The sequence below is a fragment of the Raphanus sativus genome, chromosome 5 (assembly GCF_000801105.2).
Source record: "Raphanus sativus cultivar WK10039 chromosome 5, ASM80110v3, whole genome shotgun sequence".
Classification (NCBI taxonomy): domain Eukaryota; kingdom Viridiplantae; phylum Streptophyta; class Magnoliopsida; order Brassicales; family Brassicaceae; genus Raphanus; species Raphanus sativus.
The window spans coordinates 30,836,627-30,849,894 of NC_079515.1; the positions used below are offsets into that span (position 1 = coordinate 30,836,627).

The 13,268-nt window shown below is 36.5% G+C and overlaps 1 protein-coding gene, 1 long non-coding RNA gene and 1 pseudogene across 2 annotated transcripts; 2 read left to right on the forward strand and 1 right to left on the reverse strand.

The window, feature by feature from the left end:
- Positions 1-15: 15 nt before the first annotated feature.
- Positions 16-1,039, reverse strand: LOC108829128 (thioredoxin-like protein CXXS1). The gene is made up of 3 exons (XM_018602785.2): positions 816-1,039; positions 505-627; positions 16-343 (listed from the first exon to the last, which is right to left on the reverse strand). The coding sequence occupies exons 1-3, from the start codon at positions 915-917 to the stop codon at positions 188-190; spliced, it is 381 nt and encodes a 126-aa protein (XP_018458287.1). The 5' UTR covers positions 918-1,039; the 3' UTR covers positions 16-187.
- Positions 1,040-1,179: 140 nt separating this feature from the next.
- LOC130495213 (uncharacterized) lies at positions 1,180-4,024 on the forward strand. Its single transcript, XR_008934479.1, has 2 exons — positions 1,180-2,352; positions 2,452-4,024. It is a non-coding gene; the product is annotated as an uncharacterized LOC130495213 (long non-coding RNA).
- Positions 4,025-7,940: 3,916 nt separating this feature from the next.
- On the forward strand, positions 7,941-10,556 carry LOC108829145 (putative pentatricopeptide repeat-containing protein At1g13800; annotated as a pseudogene).
- Positions 10,557-13,268: the final 2,712 nt, after the last annotated feature.

Below are 13,268 nucleotides of genomic sequence, written 5' to 3' on the forward strand. Positions count from 1 at the left end.
TGGATTATATACACATTTCACAAACATTTTTATACAAATTCACAAACTAAAAGAGTAATCATACAAGTTACACAACCTACAAATACACTTTACACAAGCTATGAGTACACTTTTTACACAAACTAAAATACACTTTACACAAACTTTATTAGGATTGAGATTTCTTACCATGTATATCAATATAATTCTAAGCAATATGAACAAGGCGTGAGGACTGAACGAAACAATCGACCCTTTTCTTGATCTCATCAGGGTTTGCGCCGACCAGTTTTTCCATCGTTTTACCATCCTTCAAGAACATAAAAGTCGGCATGGCCTTTACCTCTAGCCGTCTCGCCACTTCCTGACCAGTCCAACATGGTATATAAAAAGAGAAAACCATATCTAGCTATTGTTTAATTTCACAACACATGTCAAGAGATTATATATGTTTCTTTGAATATTCTTTCATTCTATATGATTAAGACCTAAAAACTAGAGACACGTACAAGTAGTATTTTTTACCTTGACTTCATCAACATCAACTATAAGAAACAGAGCATCCTTATAGCTAGATGCAATATCTTCGAAGAACGAGTTCATAAACACAGAAGGAATACACCATGATGCTGTGAAATGAGCCACAATCTGTAAATACCATAAAGGAACAACCTCTGTTGGTAATTCGTATGAACAAACAAGCCAGATCCATTCATTTAAATATCCTCAATAAGTAGTTCATATCTTAAGAGTAACACAATTTTACTGTGGTGGTTCATGTGTTGAGAGAAATATCTCCTGGAAAAGGAAGTGATAAAAAAGGTTAAGAGACTTACAGGACAAGCCTGACTCTTGGCTTGACTCACATAAAAGTTCCATGATTCTGCAGAATTGACTTTAACAACTCGTGAATTCTTCTGCAGTTCTTGATCTTCCATCGCTTGGAGCTTTCTTTAATTCTCTACGTACAAAACTTGGCTTCTTATTTATCTCTCTGTAAAAGAGAGAACATGATTCGGTGTTTTAGTGTTTATCTACTCAAGTGATGGGACGGAAATAACAAACCAAGGATGAGTCATGAGACTGTGGCCCATTGTTTTTGAACGATTTATATAAATAAATAAAAAGATAATAAAGATATTTATTAATTATCCGTGACTGTTTCGAATTACATAATTTTCGTTATTCCGTGATATCAACAGTCATACTATACTGAAATTACATAGACGTCGCGGATCTTTTATGTATACGAATATCTAAGAGACTAAAGAGTATGGCTACTTTAGTGATTTTCTGTTTTTTTTTTTTTTTTGTCATTGAATTGTATTATTAAACCTTTAAGGCAAAAAGTTCTAAACAATGAGAACCAGAAAAACAACATAGAAAAAAGATACACTAGTAGGGATCCAAAATAAACTAACACATCTATTTTGCGTATGGATAACTCCATATTTGCTTCTGGAATAGACGAACCTCAGAGGAGATAATCTTCATAATAATTCAAAAGCACCACGCTTCAGAGTGAGTTAAAAACGATTGTCATTCTCTTTTTATTACTCCAGTAAAAGCCACCGAGATAAGACAACTCTCTATTTTGCTCTATTATCAGAGTCAAAGAGATTACCGTTCCATAGAATTTCATGCTGCCTTTCGAAGTAACCATAGTTTGCAGTAAGAACTCCATCACCATCGAATGAAGAATCATCAACGATTGAAGCCGGTAAGACCCGTCGCTACCATCCGCAGTAAATCTGTCAATTAACTTTTCTAAACAGTTCAACTGAACCGAAAATTTTGTCTTTCCAAACCAATTGGAAGAAGCATACAAAAGAATTGCCAGATTCAAAATAAATTGACAATAAAATAGCGATTGGAAACAAAATAGATTCAAGAAAGAGATGCAAAACGAATTAAACAAGCCGATGTCGGAGCTGAAGAAGCCTCCGATCATCGGCTTGAAACTTTGAAAAATCTCTTTTTTCTCTCTTGACGGCTAGGGTTTCTCTCTCTTAATGAGGTAATCTTCTAGTGATTTTCTGTTTGAAACGAAGGAAAAATCGTAACGGTAGGGAAAATAAAAATTGAAAGTTCAAACAAATTCAGTAAATATGTTAAATTCAGATTAGTAAATAGGGGACTACATAATACAGTGGTTTAACGTAGATCTCTCAGTCCCAAGACAATCCTCTCTTCGTCTGAAGAAGCAGCCACTGAAAAGCAGCAAGTTTCCGACTTCGGATCTGGGTGGATTGTTATCAGACTTTTTCCTCAAACCTCATGATCGCAAGGCCTTTGATTTGTCCAAGTTTGTTTGGGGGAGCTGATGTGATGGCTTTGGATTCAGCTATGAAATCTAATGGCAAGTCCAAGAATGTACGCTCCTCCACATCCTTACCAAGTTTGTTATTAGATATATCTAATATTAGATGTATATCTAATATTTGTTCTCATACTTTTTCTTCAAACCCCTAGGCTTCTCCATGACTAGTTTTACTAACATCAATAATAGACTTCTTCACCTACTGAGAAGACTCATTTTATCAGTTGGTGAAGAAATCTATTAGCTTTGATGTTAGTATAAGCCAACTCATAGAGAAGCTTAGGGGTTTGAGAAAAAGTTTAAAAACAATATTGGTAAAGTGAAGAATGGAGAGGAGCTGACATTCTTCAAACCTCATGATTGCAAGCCTTAGTTTGTATTGTCCAAGTTTGTTTATGGAGTAAGTTTGGATTCAGCTGTCAAATTTAAAGGTAAGTACAAGAAGAGCCATAAGCTAATGCCATCTTCTCCTAATGGTAGAAACTGTGAAGACGAGGTGGTGAATACTAATAAAGGAGAAGCATGGAGTCTCGTATGAGTTTGTGAAGTCTGTTCTTTTTAAATCACTAGAATGTTTTGGTGTGGATGATCTTTCTGCTCAGAAAGGTTGGAGTAGGCTTGCCTCAGAGAATAAGAAGAGATTCGAGAAGCAGTGGAAAGTGTTGCAGCTAAGGGAGCTTGAATTCTACTCCCTGAAGAGTGGTTTCATTCATGAGGTAGTAACAAAGATGGCCGCAGCATTTCGATTTTCTTGCCTCTCTGCCTCTTTTTCCTTGAAGAGTTCATTTTTGAATATTTGTCGATTTATTAATGTCAAGGAAGCAAGTTTTGACTAGTGAAGCAATATAAGTGCTATGATGTTAGTTTTATACACTCGCAAAACATAATTGCGTTGAAAAAGCAGGATCATGCGCCTCTTCTATTTGCTGGATCTTCTTGTTTCACATTCTCTTTGTCTTCTTTACTAGCAGCAAGGGCTGAAACATAAAATGCTGAAGTCACCAGTCCATGTGCTAGACAAAATATGCCTCCAATCAGGAAGAGCCAACGACTCCGCAAGCTGCAGTATCTATTCGATCTTGAGTTAGCCAATGTTCCTACCATCAGCGTCGAGTAGCTCACAGCAAAAAAGATCCTAAGAAAAATAGTGAGTTAATTGAAAATCCAAACTTGTGTTTTGAGTTTCATATTTTTTTGCAGTTTACCAGGAGAGCACAAAGAAAGTCACTGCGAGTATCTTGTTGGCCGTTGCTCTCTTGATATCATGCTTCGAGCGAATGTAAGCGTAGCCTCCAAGCACGTTGGCAGTGACATGGACGATAGACAGAAGCACCAATGCAGCTACTCCCTCAGCAAAAGCTCCAGAGCTTTGGTTTCTGCAATGTTGTTCATGATCATGGTGATGTTGCTGCTGTTTATTTAAAGGAGAAACATCAACACACAAGAAATATTAGTTTGGTAATGTAAAATAAACTCTCTTTCAATCATGTGGTCGTAAAGACTATAGAACCTTGTTCTGATCAATCTCAGCTTCAATCCCAAGGACTCCAGCTGAAATGTCTGCACATATGATCAGAACAGAAATCAAGAAGCTAAGTTCACTTTCCATTTTTTCTCTCTCTTAATTCATAAGTACATATTTTTATTTTTGTGATTACTGTCTATATTTCCATTGTTGTATGAAAGTTTGATAGGAAGAAGCAAAGAATCAGATCACTTTCTTAAGTCTCACTCTCATTAAAAGAGAAGAAATTCTGGTTTGGTCTCACCAAGTAAAGTATCATTGCTTTCTTGTAAACTAGTGTAAACTAAATACATCAACTTTAAAGTTAGAAATTTCGGATTGAAATAAGAGGTTTACTTTTTACTAAAAAACGTCTGTTCTAGAAAGAAATAAGAGGTTTACTTTTTACTAAAAAACGTCTTGAAAATAAATTATATAACCAAAAATTAAATATGATTACAATCATAAACAACATTAACTAAATTTAATTAACTATACCAAATTTAAACCATACTACAATTTAAAAAAATAAATACCGTGACCAAATGATTTTTACAAAACTAAAGTACCAGAACTAAATAACTCAGAAATTAGAATTGTAATTAAAATAACAAAAAAATATACAAAAAAAAATAAAAATTAAAACTAATAAAATATTATCTAAATTATTATACTTTAGTCTTTCGTAAATATCATGTAAGATATCCATTTTTAGATTTTTAATGTATGTAATAATGACAAATTGTGAACTTTAAAGATATTAATTGTGTTTACTGAATTTTGTTTGGTTAAAATTGATAGAAAATAAGTAAACACGGAAAATAATACATTTATTGTAAAATTTTATGTGTTTTCTTAATAAGTATGAAATTTTAGGATATGCATTATTCACTCCATTTCAAAAAGATACATGTTCTAGAGAAATAAAAAACACATTTTTTTTGTATTTTCAATACAATTTTTATCAATTAATAATGAAAAATTGTGAAATTCAAAAATATTAATTGTATTTTCTAATTTTTTTAGTTTAGAAATATAGGAAATATAAAATCACAAAACTATGCATTTATAATTAAAATTTAATATGTTTTATTAGAAAAAGTGAAAATCTAAAACATGTATTATTTTGAAATAAAATGAGTATTTTTGAAACTGAGTATGAAATACAATTACTCTTGAATAAATGAATAAAAATTAGCTTAATTCAAAAAAAAAAATGTTAAAAGTGGTCGTAGTCTTTGTACGAGAGGGGCGAGGAGGGGGTTTAAACCTTTTTGTTAATTAGTCTATGGCTGCCGTTCAGACCAACCGACATTATGGGTTTGGTTCGGATTTGCCTATTTTGGCACGTGAGAGGAGGACTAATTCGAAGCGCGCGGCGATGTTACGGGTGGGTTCCTGCACTTGGCCGGCGCCCGACATCAATCTCACACTCTGAGCAAGTCGAGAAAGAAGTTAAGTTGAAGGTTAATAAATCTTTCTGAGGAAGAAATTAAGTGTCCCAATGGGAGTGTGGTCACTTCTCAGGAAGAAATTAAAGTGGAAGCGGAGAGATTCTTTAGTGATTTCCTATCTCATGAGCCAGACCTGCAGGAAGTGACTGTCCACGAGCTGCAGGAGACACTGCCTTTCCGTTGCACTGCAGCAGACCAGACAAAGCTAACACGCCCGGTCTCGGAAGAAGAAATCAGGGAAGTGTTATTCAAGATGCCAAATGACAAATCTCCAGGGCCAGACGGTTTCACCACTGAGTTCTTTAGATCATCTTGGAGCATCATAGCAAAAGACTTCACGACCGCAGTACAATCTTTCTTCAGTAAGGGCTTCCTGCCTAAGGGGCTCAATGCAACAATTTTGGCTCTCATACCAAAGAAGGATTCAGCACAGGAAATGCGCGACTATAGACCCATCTCTTGCTGCAATGTTCTCTACAAGGTGATATCCAAGATAATAGCTAACAGATTAAAAGATACTCTACCCCAGTGTATTTCTTATAATCAGTCAGCATTTATCAAAGACCGTCTCCTTGTAGAGAACTTGCTCCTTGCCACAGAAATTGTGAAGGATTATCACAAAGAAGACGTCTCACCCCGATGCGCTATGAAGATCGATATTGCCAAGGCTTTTGATTCGATCCACTGGCCATTTCTGCTGAAGACCTTAAAAGCTTTAAACATGCCTGATGAGTTTATCCACTGGATTGAGCTATGCATTTGTACTGCCTCCTTTTCAGTGCAGGTAAATGGAGAGCTTGCGGGGTTTTTTCAGAGCAAGAGAGGTCTACGGCAAGGCTGTGCGTTGTCCCCTTACTTGTTCGTGATATGCATGAATGTGCTATCCCATATGCTGGACAGAGCAGCGGAGAGGAGCCTTATTGGCTATCACCCAAGATGTAAAAACCTTCTGCTAACACATTTGTGTTTCGCAGACGACCTCATGGTTTTCACTGATGGTACGAAGCGATCAATTGAGGGTGTTCTTCAGGTTTTCTCTGAATTTGCTGCAATGTCTGGTCTCAACATAAGCCTAGAGAAATCTACTCTCTTTATCGCAGGGGTTTCAGAGGAAAATGAGAGGGATATTCTTAGCTGCTTTCCACTTGCTTCTGGTACGCTCCCAGTTCGATATCTAGGTCTCCCGCTGCTCACAAAGCGAATGACAGTCAGTGACTACCTTCCACTCGTTGAGAAAATCAGGAAACTGATGTCTTCTTGGACTGGCAGGTTTCTGTCGCATGTGGGTCGGTTGCAACCGATTAATTCAGTGATCACAAGTCTTGCAAATTTCTGGCTTAGTGCCTTTCGTTTGCCAGGGAGCTGTCTGAAGGAAATAGAGAGGTTGTGCTCTGCTTTTCTGTGGTCTGGACCAGAGCTGAAAACGACTAAAGCAAAAGTATCCTGGAAAGATCTCTGTTTACCGAAAGCAGAAGGAGGCTTGGGAATCAGGCCTTTGAAAGAGGTAAATGTAGTTCATTCTTTAAAGCTCGTTTGGAGGTTGTTTTCTGCGAAATCCTCTCTTTGGGTCAGATGGATACATTGCTACTTGATTCGGAAAGGCTCATTCTGGTCGATCCGCGGCACCACTAGCTTGGGCTCTTGGATATGGAGAAAGCTTCTTAAGCTCAGGGACCTTGCAAAGGATTTTTTAAAAGTGGAGGTGCGGAATGGAAGGGATTCACACTTCTGGTATGATGACTGGTCTCGGTTTGGGAATCTGAAGAGTATTTTGGGAGATAGGGGTCCCATCGACTTTGGCATCAGTGATAATGCTACTCTTGAGGAGGCGCTCTGCAATACTCGACGCAGAAGGCACAGATTGGCAACTCTAAATGAGATAGAAGAGGAGCTAGCTACGCTTCGACTCAGCCCACAACCAGATGATGACATCTATCTCTGGAAACAAGCTGATGGAAAATATGCGGCGAGGTTCTCATCGAAGAAGACCTGGGAACAAATAAGAAACAGCCGTCGATCTTGCCCATGGAGCAAAGGTGTCTGGTTCCCTCTTGCAACTCCGAAGTACGCTTTCTTTCTTTGGGTAATTATGCGGGAGAGATTACAAACAGCGGACAAAATGCAGCATTGGAACATGGGAGTGAGCGCAACTTGTGTTCTGTGTAATGAAGAGGAAGAGTCTTGTAGTCATTTGTTTTTTGGCTGCCGCTACTCGGGACAGGTCTGGAAGAAGTTAATCGGTGGGCTTATGCAAGACAACTTTACCACTGACTGGAATACTCTAAAGTTGCTCTTGCCTAACCCAAGTCTCTCACCAACTAAGACTTTTATCTTTCGGTATGTTCTTCAAGCTACGTTGCACACAGTGTGGAGAGAACGCAACGCTAGACGACACGGGGAGCAACCGAAAGATGTTAACAGTTTGGTCCGATTTCTAGACAGAAGCATGAGACTAAAGTTACTATCTGTGAAAGGAAGGGGACAGCAGCATCTTGAGGAAGGTTTAATAACTTGGTTTGAGGTACAAGGGAATGGAAGGGATAGAGAAACAGGATAATTCTTTTTGCTTTAGTGTTTTAAAAATGTAAATACTCAAATCCACAGGTGCACTTGATGTAAAAAACGTTTTGGCTTGAATAAAATTTAACATTTATTCAAAAAAAAAAAAAAAAAAAAAAATAAATCATTGGGAATAAACAACGAAATTGGGGTTTTGCAAGTACTGACTAGTTTGAAGGATCGTCCTTATCGTGCGTTGTCGTTTCTGAAACGAATCGAAGGAAACAACAGGGGTGTCCAACCTTATGCCACTGTTATCAGAATCCTGTGTAATTGTACTAGTTGTCGTTTAGATCAGAAGCTGGATCAGTTGCTCACGGAACTTATTAAGAAAGGAGATGAGGCACGTGGTTTCAGTGTGAGGGATTTGTTGAATGCAATTGAAGAAGGAGAGGGTTCATCATCATCGCTGCTGTTGAGCAGGAGGCTCTGCGGTTCATTGGTTAAAGCTTATGCTAATCTCAACATGTTCGGCCAAGCTATCGATACGTTTTGTTATTCCCTGCCATGTAAACGTTCCTTGAATTTCATCATTACCCGTCTGAATGCTTGTGGTGAATACGATATGGCTCTCTTTCTCTTCCGTAAATATGGTTTATTAGTTGCGGATGATGATGCGGAGGATACTCGCGTGCTGGTGGTCCAGGCGTACCGCAAAGTGGTCGTTCGTTTGTGTCACGAGATGAAAATGGACGAGGCTGAAGAGCTTGTCCACAACATGGAGAAGAAGCGCGGGATTGGTCAGGACGTGTGTGTTTACTCCGCCATCATCGAAGGACATCGCATGACCATGAACTTCCCTAGAGCTTTGCAGTTTTTCAACGACGTTGTGGTGGGGAATGGTAGAAAAATGAAGATAAACCGTGTGATCGCGAGCTCCTTCCTCGAGTGCTGCTGTCACATGGGCAAGTTCGAAGAAGCTTATGATCTCTTCAAGCAGTTTCGTGACTTGAACGCTTCGCTCGACAGGGTTTGCTACAACGTGGCGTTCGATGCTTTGGTAAAGCTTGGTCAAATGCAAGAGGCTATTGAGTTGTTCAGAGGAATGACGCGTAGAGGGATATCTCCTGACGTCGTCAACTACACGGCTCTGATCGGTGGTTGCTGTGCACACGGCAAAGTCGACCAAGCGCTTGATCTGGTTATGGAAATGGAAAAAAAATGGTATAACGCCTGATATCGTCACGTACAACGTGCTCGCCGGTGGATTAGCTAGGAACGGTGATTTAAAGAGCGTGAACAAAACGCTAGAACTGATGGAAGGCCGAGGTTTAAAGCCCACTAACCTCACACACAACATGGTCATCCAAGGCCTGGTTGTTGCAGACAAAACAGAGGACGCTGATGCTTACTACAAGGGTTTGGAACATGATAGGGGATATGACGCAACTTTCATAAAAGCTTATTGTAAAACTGGTCGTCTCGATGAGGCCTTTGAACGATTCGACAGGCTTGGGGACTTGCCTCTTCCCAAGAATGTCTACTTCATACTAGTCAGTAGCCTTTGCGCCAGCGATGCTCATCACATCTACAAAGCTCAGTTAGTACTGAACAGAACGTACAAACTTGGAGTTGAGCCTGGGAAGAGCATGCATGGGATCATGATCGGAGCTTGGTGCCGAGTTAGGAATGTTGTAAATGCACGGAGGAACTTCAAAGTTTTACTTAAGTCTAGAGAGATTACCCCTGATAAGTACACTTACACAACCATGATCAACACCTACTGCCTGATGGAGCGGTTTGACGAAGCCTGTGTTTTTTTTAAAGACATGAAAAAGAGAAGAGTCGTTCCTGATTTGGTAACGTTCACAATTTTTGAAGACCATAATCCGATACATGATATCATGAGAGAAATGAAAGCCCGTAACTTCGAACCAGACCGTCACATGGTTGAAAATGGGGTGGAGCCTGATGGTGTGGCCTACGCAGCGCTAATAAATTGTTGTTGCAAGAATGGATGTGAAGATAAGGCGCAGAAACTTATTCATGAGATGATGGTGGGAAAGGGGATGACGCCACTTGAATCTTGCATGGTTACATATGCTCTACTTAAGCAAAAGATGGTGGAAAATGGGATGATGACGCCATTTAAAGCTTGTGAGGATCTTTATGCACTTATTCAAGAGATGATTGAAAAGGGGATGAGGCTATCTAAAGCTTGCATGGATCTCTATGTTACGCTTAAACAAAAGATGGTGGAGAATTGGATGATAGCGCCAGCTAAAGCTTGCGAGGATCTTTATCTACTTATGCAAGAGATGATGAAAAGGGAATGAGGCCACCTGAGCCTTGCATGGATCTCTACGTTAAGCTTAAACAAGATACGGTGGAAAATAAGATGATGACGCTATCTAAAGCTTGCGAGGATTTATATGTACTTATTCAAGAGATGTTGGAAAAGGGGATGACGCCACCTGTAGCTTGCAAAGAGCTATTTGTTAAACTTATTGGAGAGATGATGGATGATGTGGTGAAGCCACCTGAAGCTTGCAAATATCTCTATGTTATATTTATTCAAGAGATGGTGGAGAATGGGATGACGGCAGAGAAGGCTTGCAAAGAGGTATATGTTACACTTTTTAAAGAGATGATGGTGGAATATGAGATGAGGCCACCTGAAGCCTGCGAAGATCTTTTTGTTGAATTTTTTCGTGAGATGGTGGTAATGGGGGAGAGGACACCTAAAGCTTACATGGATCTATATGTAAAACTCACTCAAGGGACCGTGGAAAATGGAATGACGTAGCTGTGGGATACACTAATGGCAGATTCTCTGTCAGATGTAACAGTTTGTAACGGTTATATAGTTCTTTTACAGCAACTTTACATCATCTGTTTGTTGAACACATGTTTTAGTTAGAGAATTTAGGTACTGTGCTAAGTTTATTAACCAGTCATAGAGTGTTCTTTTCATATTCATACAAACTCTGGATTGGTTTTCTAGCAATGGTCATTAGAAAAAGCTACAACATGTCTTTAAAAGCTATAGACAGTTCATGTCGGTGCTGAAGAAAGCTAAGCCTCATCTTTGTTCTCCAAAGCCTTGAGTTCTTGCCTCCATTCTTCCAAGCTTAGAGAATTTCTCCACTTGCTCTGGCTTTAGGTCTTGAGGAGCAGTCTTCTTCTGCTGTTGAGCTTCTGTGAGATCACAAACTACCAGTTACACAATTTCACCTTTAGATCATCATCATCTTTATATCTTGCAGGCAAACAAAATGTTCTCTTAAGGTCTTAGTCTTATTAAAGCATCCTAACGCATAGAGCTTATTAGAACTTGTAATCTTAAAAAAGGCTGAGTCGTGACAGGACAAGGCAGTACGAATCCAAGTCAGAGATATTTCAAGAGCTTCTTCCGTTTCTGCACCATTGCTACAAGTCCCTTCTTCGAATGTATGTTTGTTCTACGGGCTGGTTAGAGAGTCAGTCACCGGGTATGACATTAGAATGCTGAAAAACAAATTGAGGAGTTTTACCTTTTTTTTTGTGTGACAAATGCTTGATTTTAGTTGTTAGCTGCGCCACTGCAAAGACGGAACATACCCTACTTATCCCGTCAATGTCATTCCCGTAATGACTGCGCGCCTTCAAAGTTGTCAATAATTTACTCGAATTGATACCATACCCTTTTTGTTTCCTACTAGTATCGTAAGAGTATGATGAAATAGGTTTTGTTGAGGCGTGACTTGAATGAGATCGAGACAAGTTTTTTTTAACTCTGATTTTTTATGTTATTGTAACTCACAACAATATATTATCTAAAAAATAATTATATATTATTATTTTATTTATTAGTAAACTCCCAATATATTATCTAAAGGTAATTATATACAAATATAAATTATATAACTAACCTTAATTTCATTTGTTATTTAAAAATCTGCTATTCTAAAACTTTGAAATTCTAATATTCATTATATTAATAACAAATAAATTTATTGTTTATTCACAGTTATGAAAAACTATTGAAAAATGAAAAAATTAGCAAATATTTAAATATTTTTTATAAAATAATGCATTAATTTAGAAACAAAAAGATTCAAAGTCATATAATCTTCTAGCTCAAAAAATAATTATGTGATTTTCCAAATTTCTCTTGACTAAATATACAACTATGAAAATAAATATTCCAAACTCATAATGATAATATTCCAAGTTTTACAGAAGATAAAATAATAGGTCCAAAAGTATTTTTTTTTTGAAATGCAACACAAAAAATATTGTGTAAAATTTAAAATAGCATAATATTTTGAAATTAATAACCAAAAAATCAGAAAAACTAATACCATAATCAAAAAATATCCTATATCGATTAAATTTATTAAATATTTTTTAGATGCTTATGAATAAAATTCACTAAAATATTAGGGTTGAACTACTAAACATAATAATGTATTTACCTATAAAATAATGGAATATACTAAAATAATAGATGTTAAAGTACATTTTTAAAATACAATATGAAAACATATATTATTCTAAACAACTATCATTTCTATAGTATAACTAAATAAATGTTAAAATGTATTGTATGAAAAATATCCAAATTAAAAAAACATATTTTATGTGATTCTTTATTTGATGATTTCAGATTATGAATTTATTGTACCGAACTCGAAAATATATTAGTATATAATAATAATAAAAAAGTTTTATGGGAAATTGACAAGTTTTATGTATACAATAAATCATTATATATTAATAATGTAAAATAAAAATTTAAAACAATAAGATTATAAATTTATACAATATAAAATTAAAATGTAAATCTTATATTTAAAATTTTTAGTTCTACATTTATAAAATTAAAAGAAAAAAAAATACCCGTACGAATGTACAGGTCAAAATCTAATTAAAAAATTATCAAGAAAATCGTACATCTCCAACCTGCGATTAAAAATCGAGTTTGATTTTTGGATTAGCTTGATTTATCTCGGTTTATTCATTAAATAAGATGGGTTACTCGATGGATAATTTTACCCTGATACTATTTGTAAATACCGATACATCCCCTGGTTTCTTTGTATCTATTCTATTAATTCTTCAATATATCCAATTGATATAAGGTTATGTCCACTTTTTAATTTTTATAACTGCCACTAAATACATCTTTAATATACTTTTTATTAATATAACTGCCAAATCACGTAACTGGCTATTAATCACGTAACGGCCCAAAAGGGCGTATGATTCAATATGATTTGATATCGTATTTTTTGTGAACGCCCATTACTGCATAATTATATTTCTTAATTTCTTAATCATGGTCATTAATCACGTAACTGGCTAAAAAGATATTATACAAAGATTATAATTATTAAAGCATCTTATAAATCATTTTAAAAAGATATTATACAAATTAAAAACAAAAATAATTAAAAACACAAATATAAAAATTAAACTTTTAAAAGATGTAAAACAAAAAATTTACCCGCCCTTTTAAGGGCGGATCAAA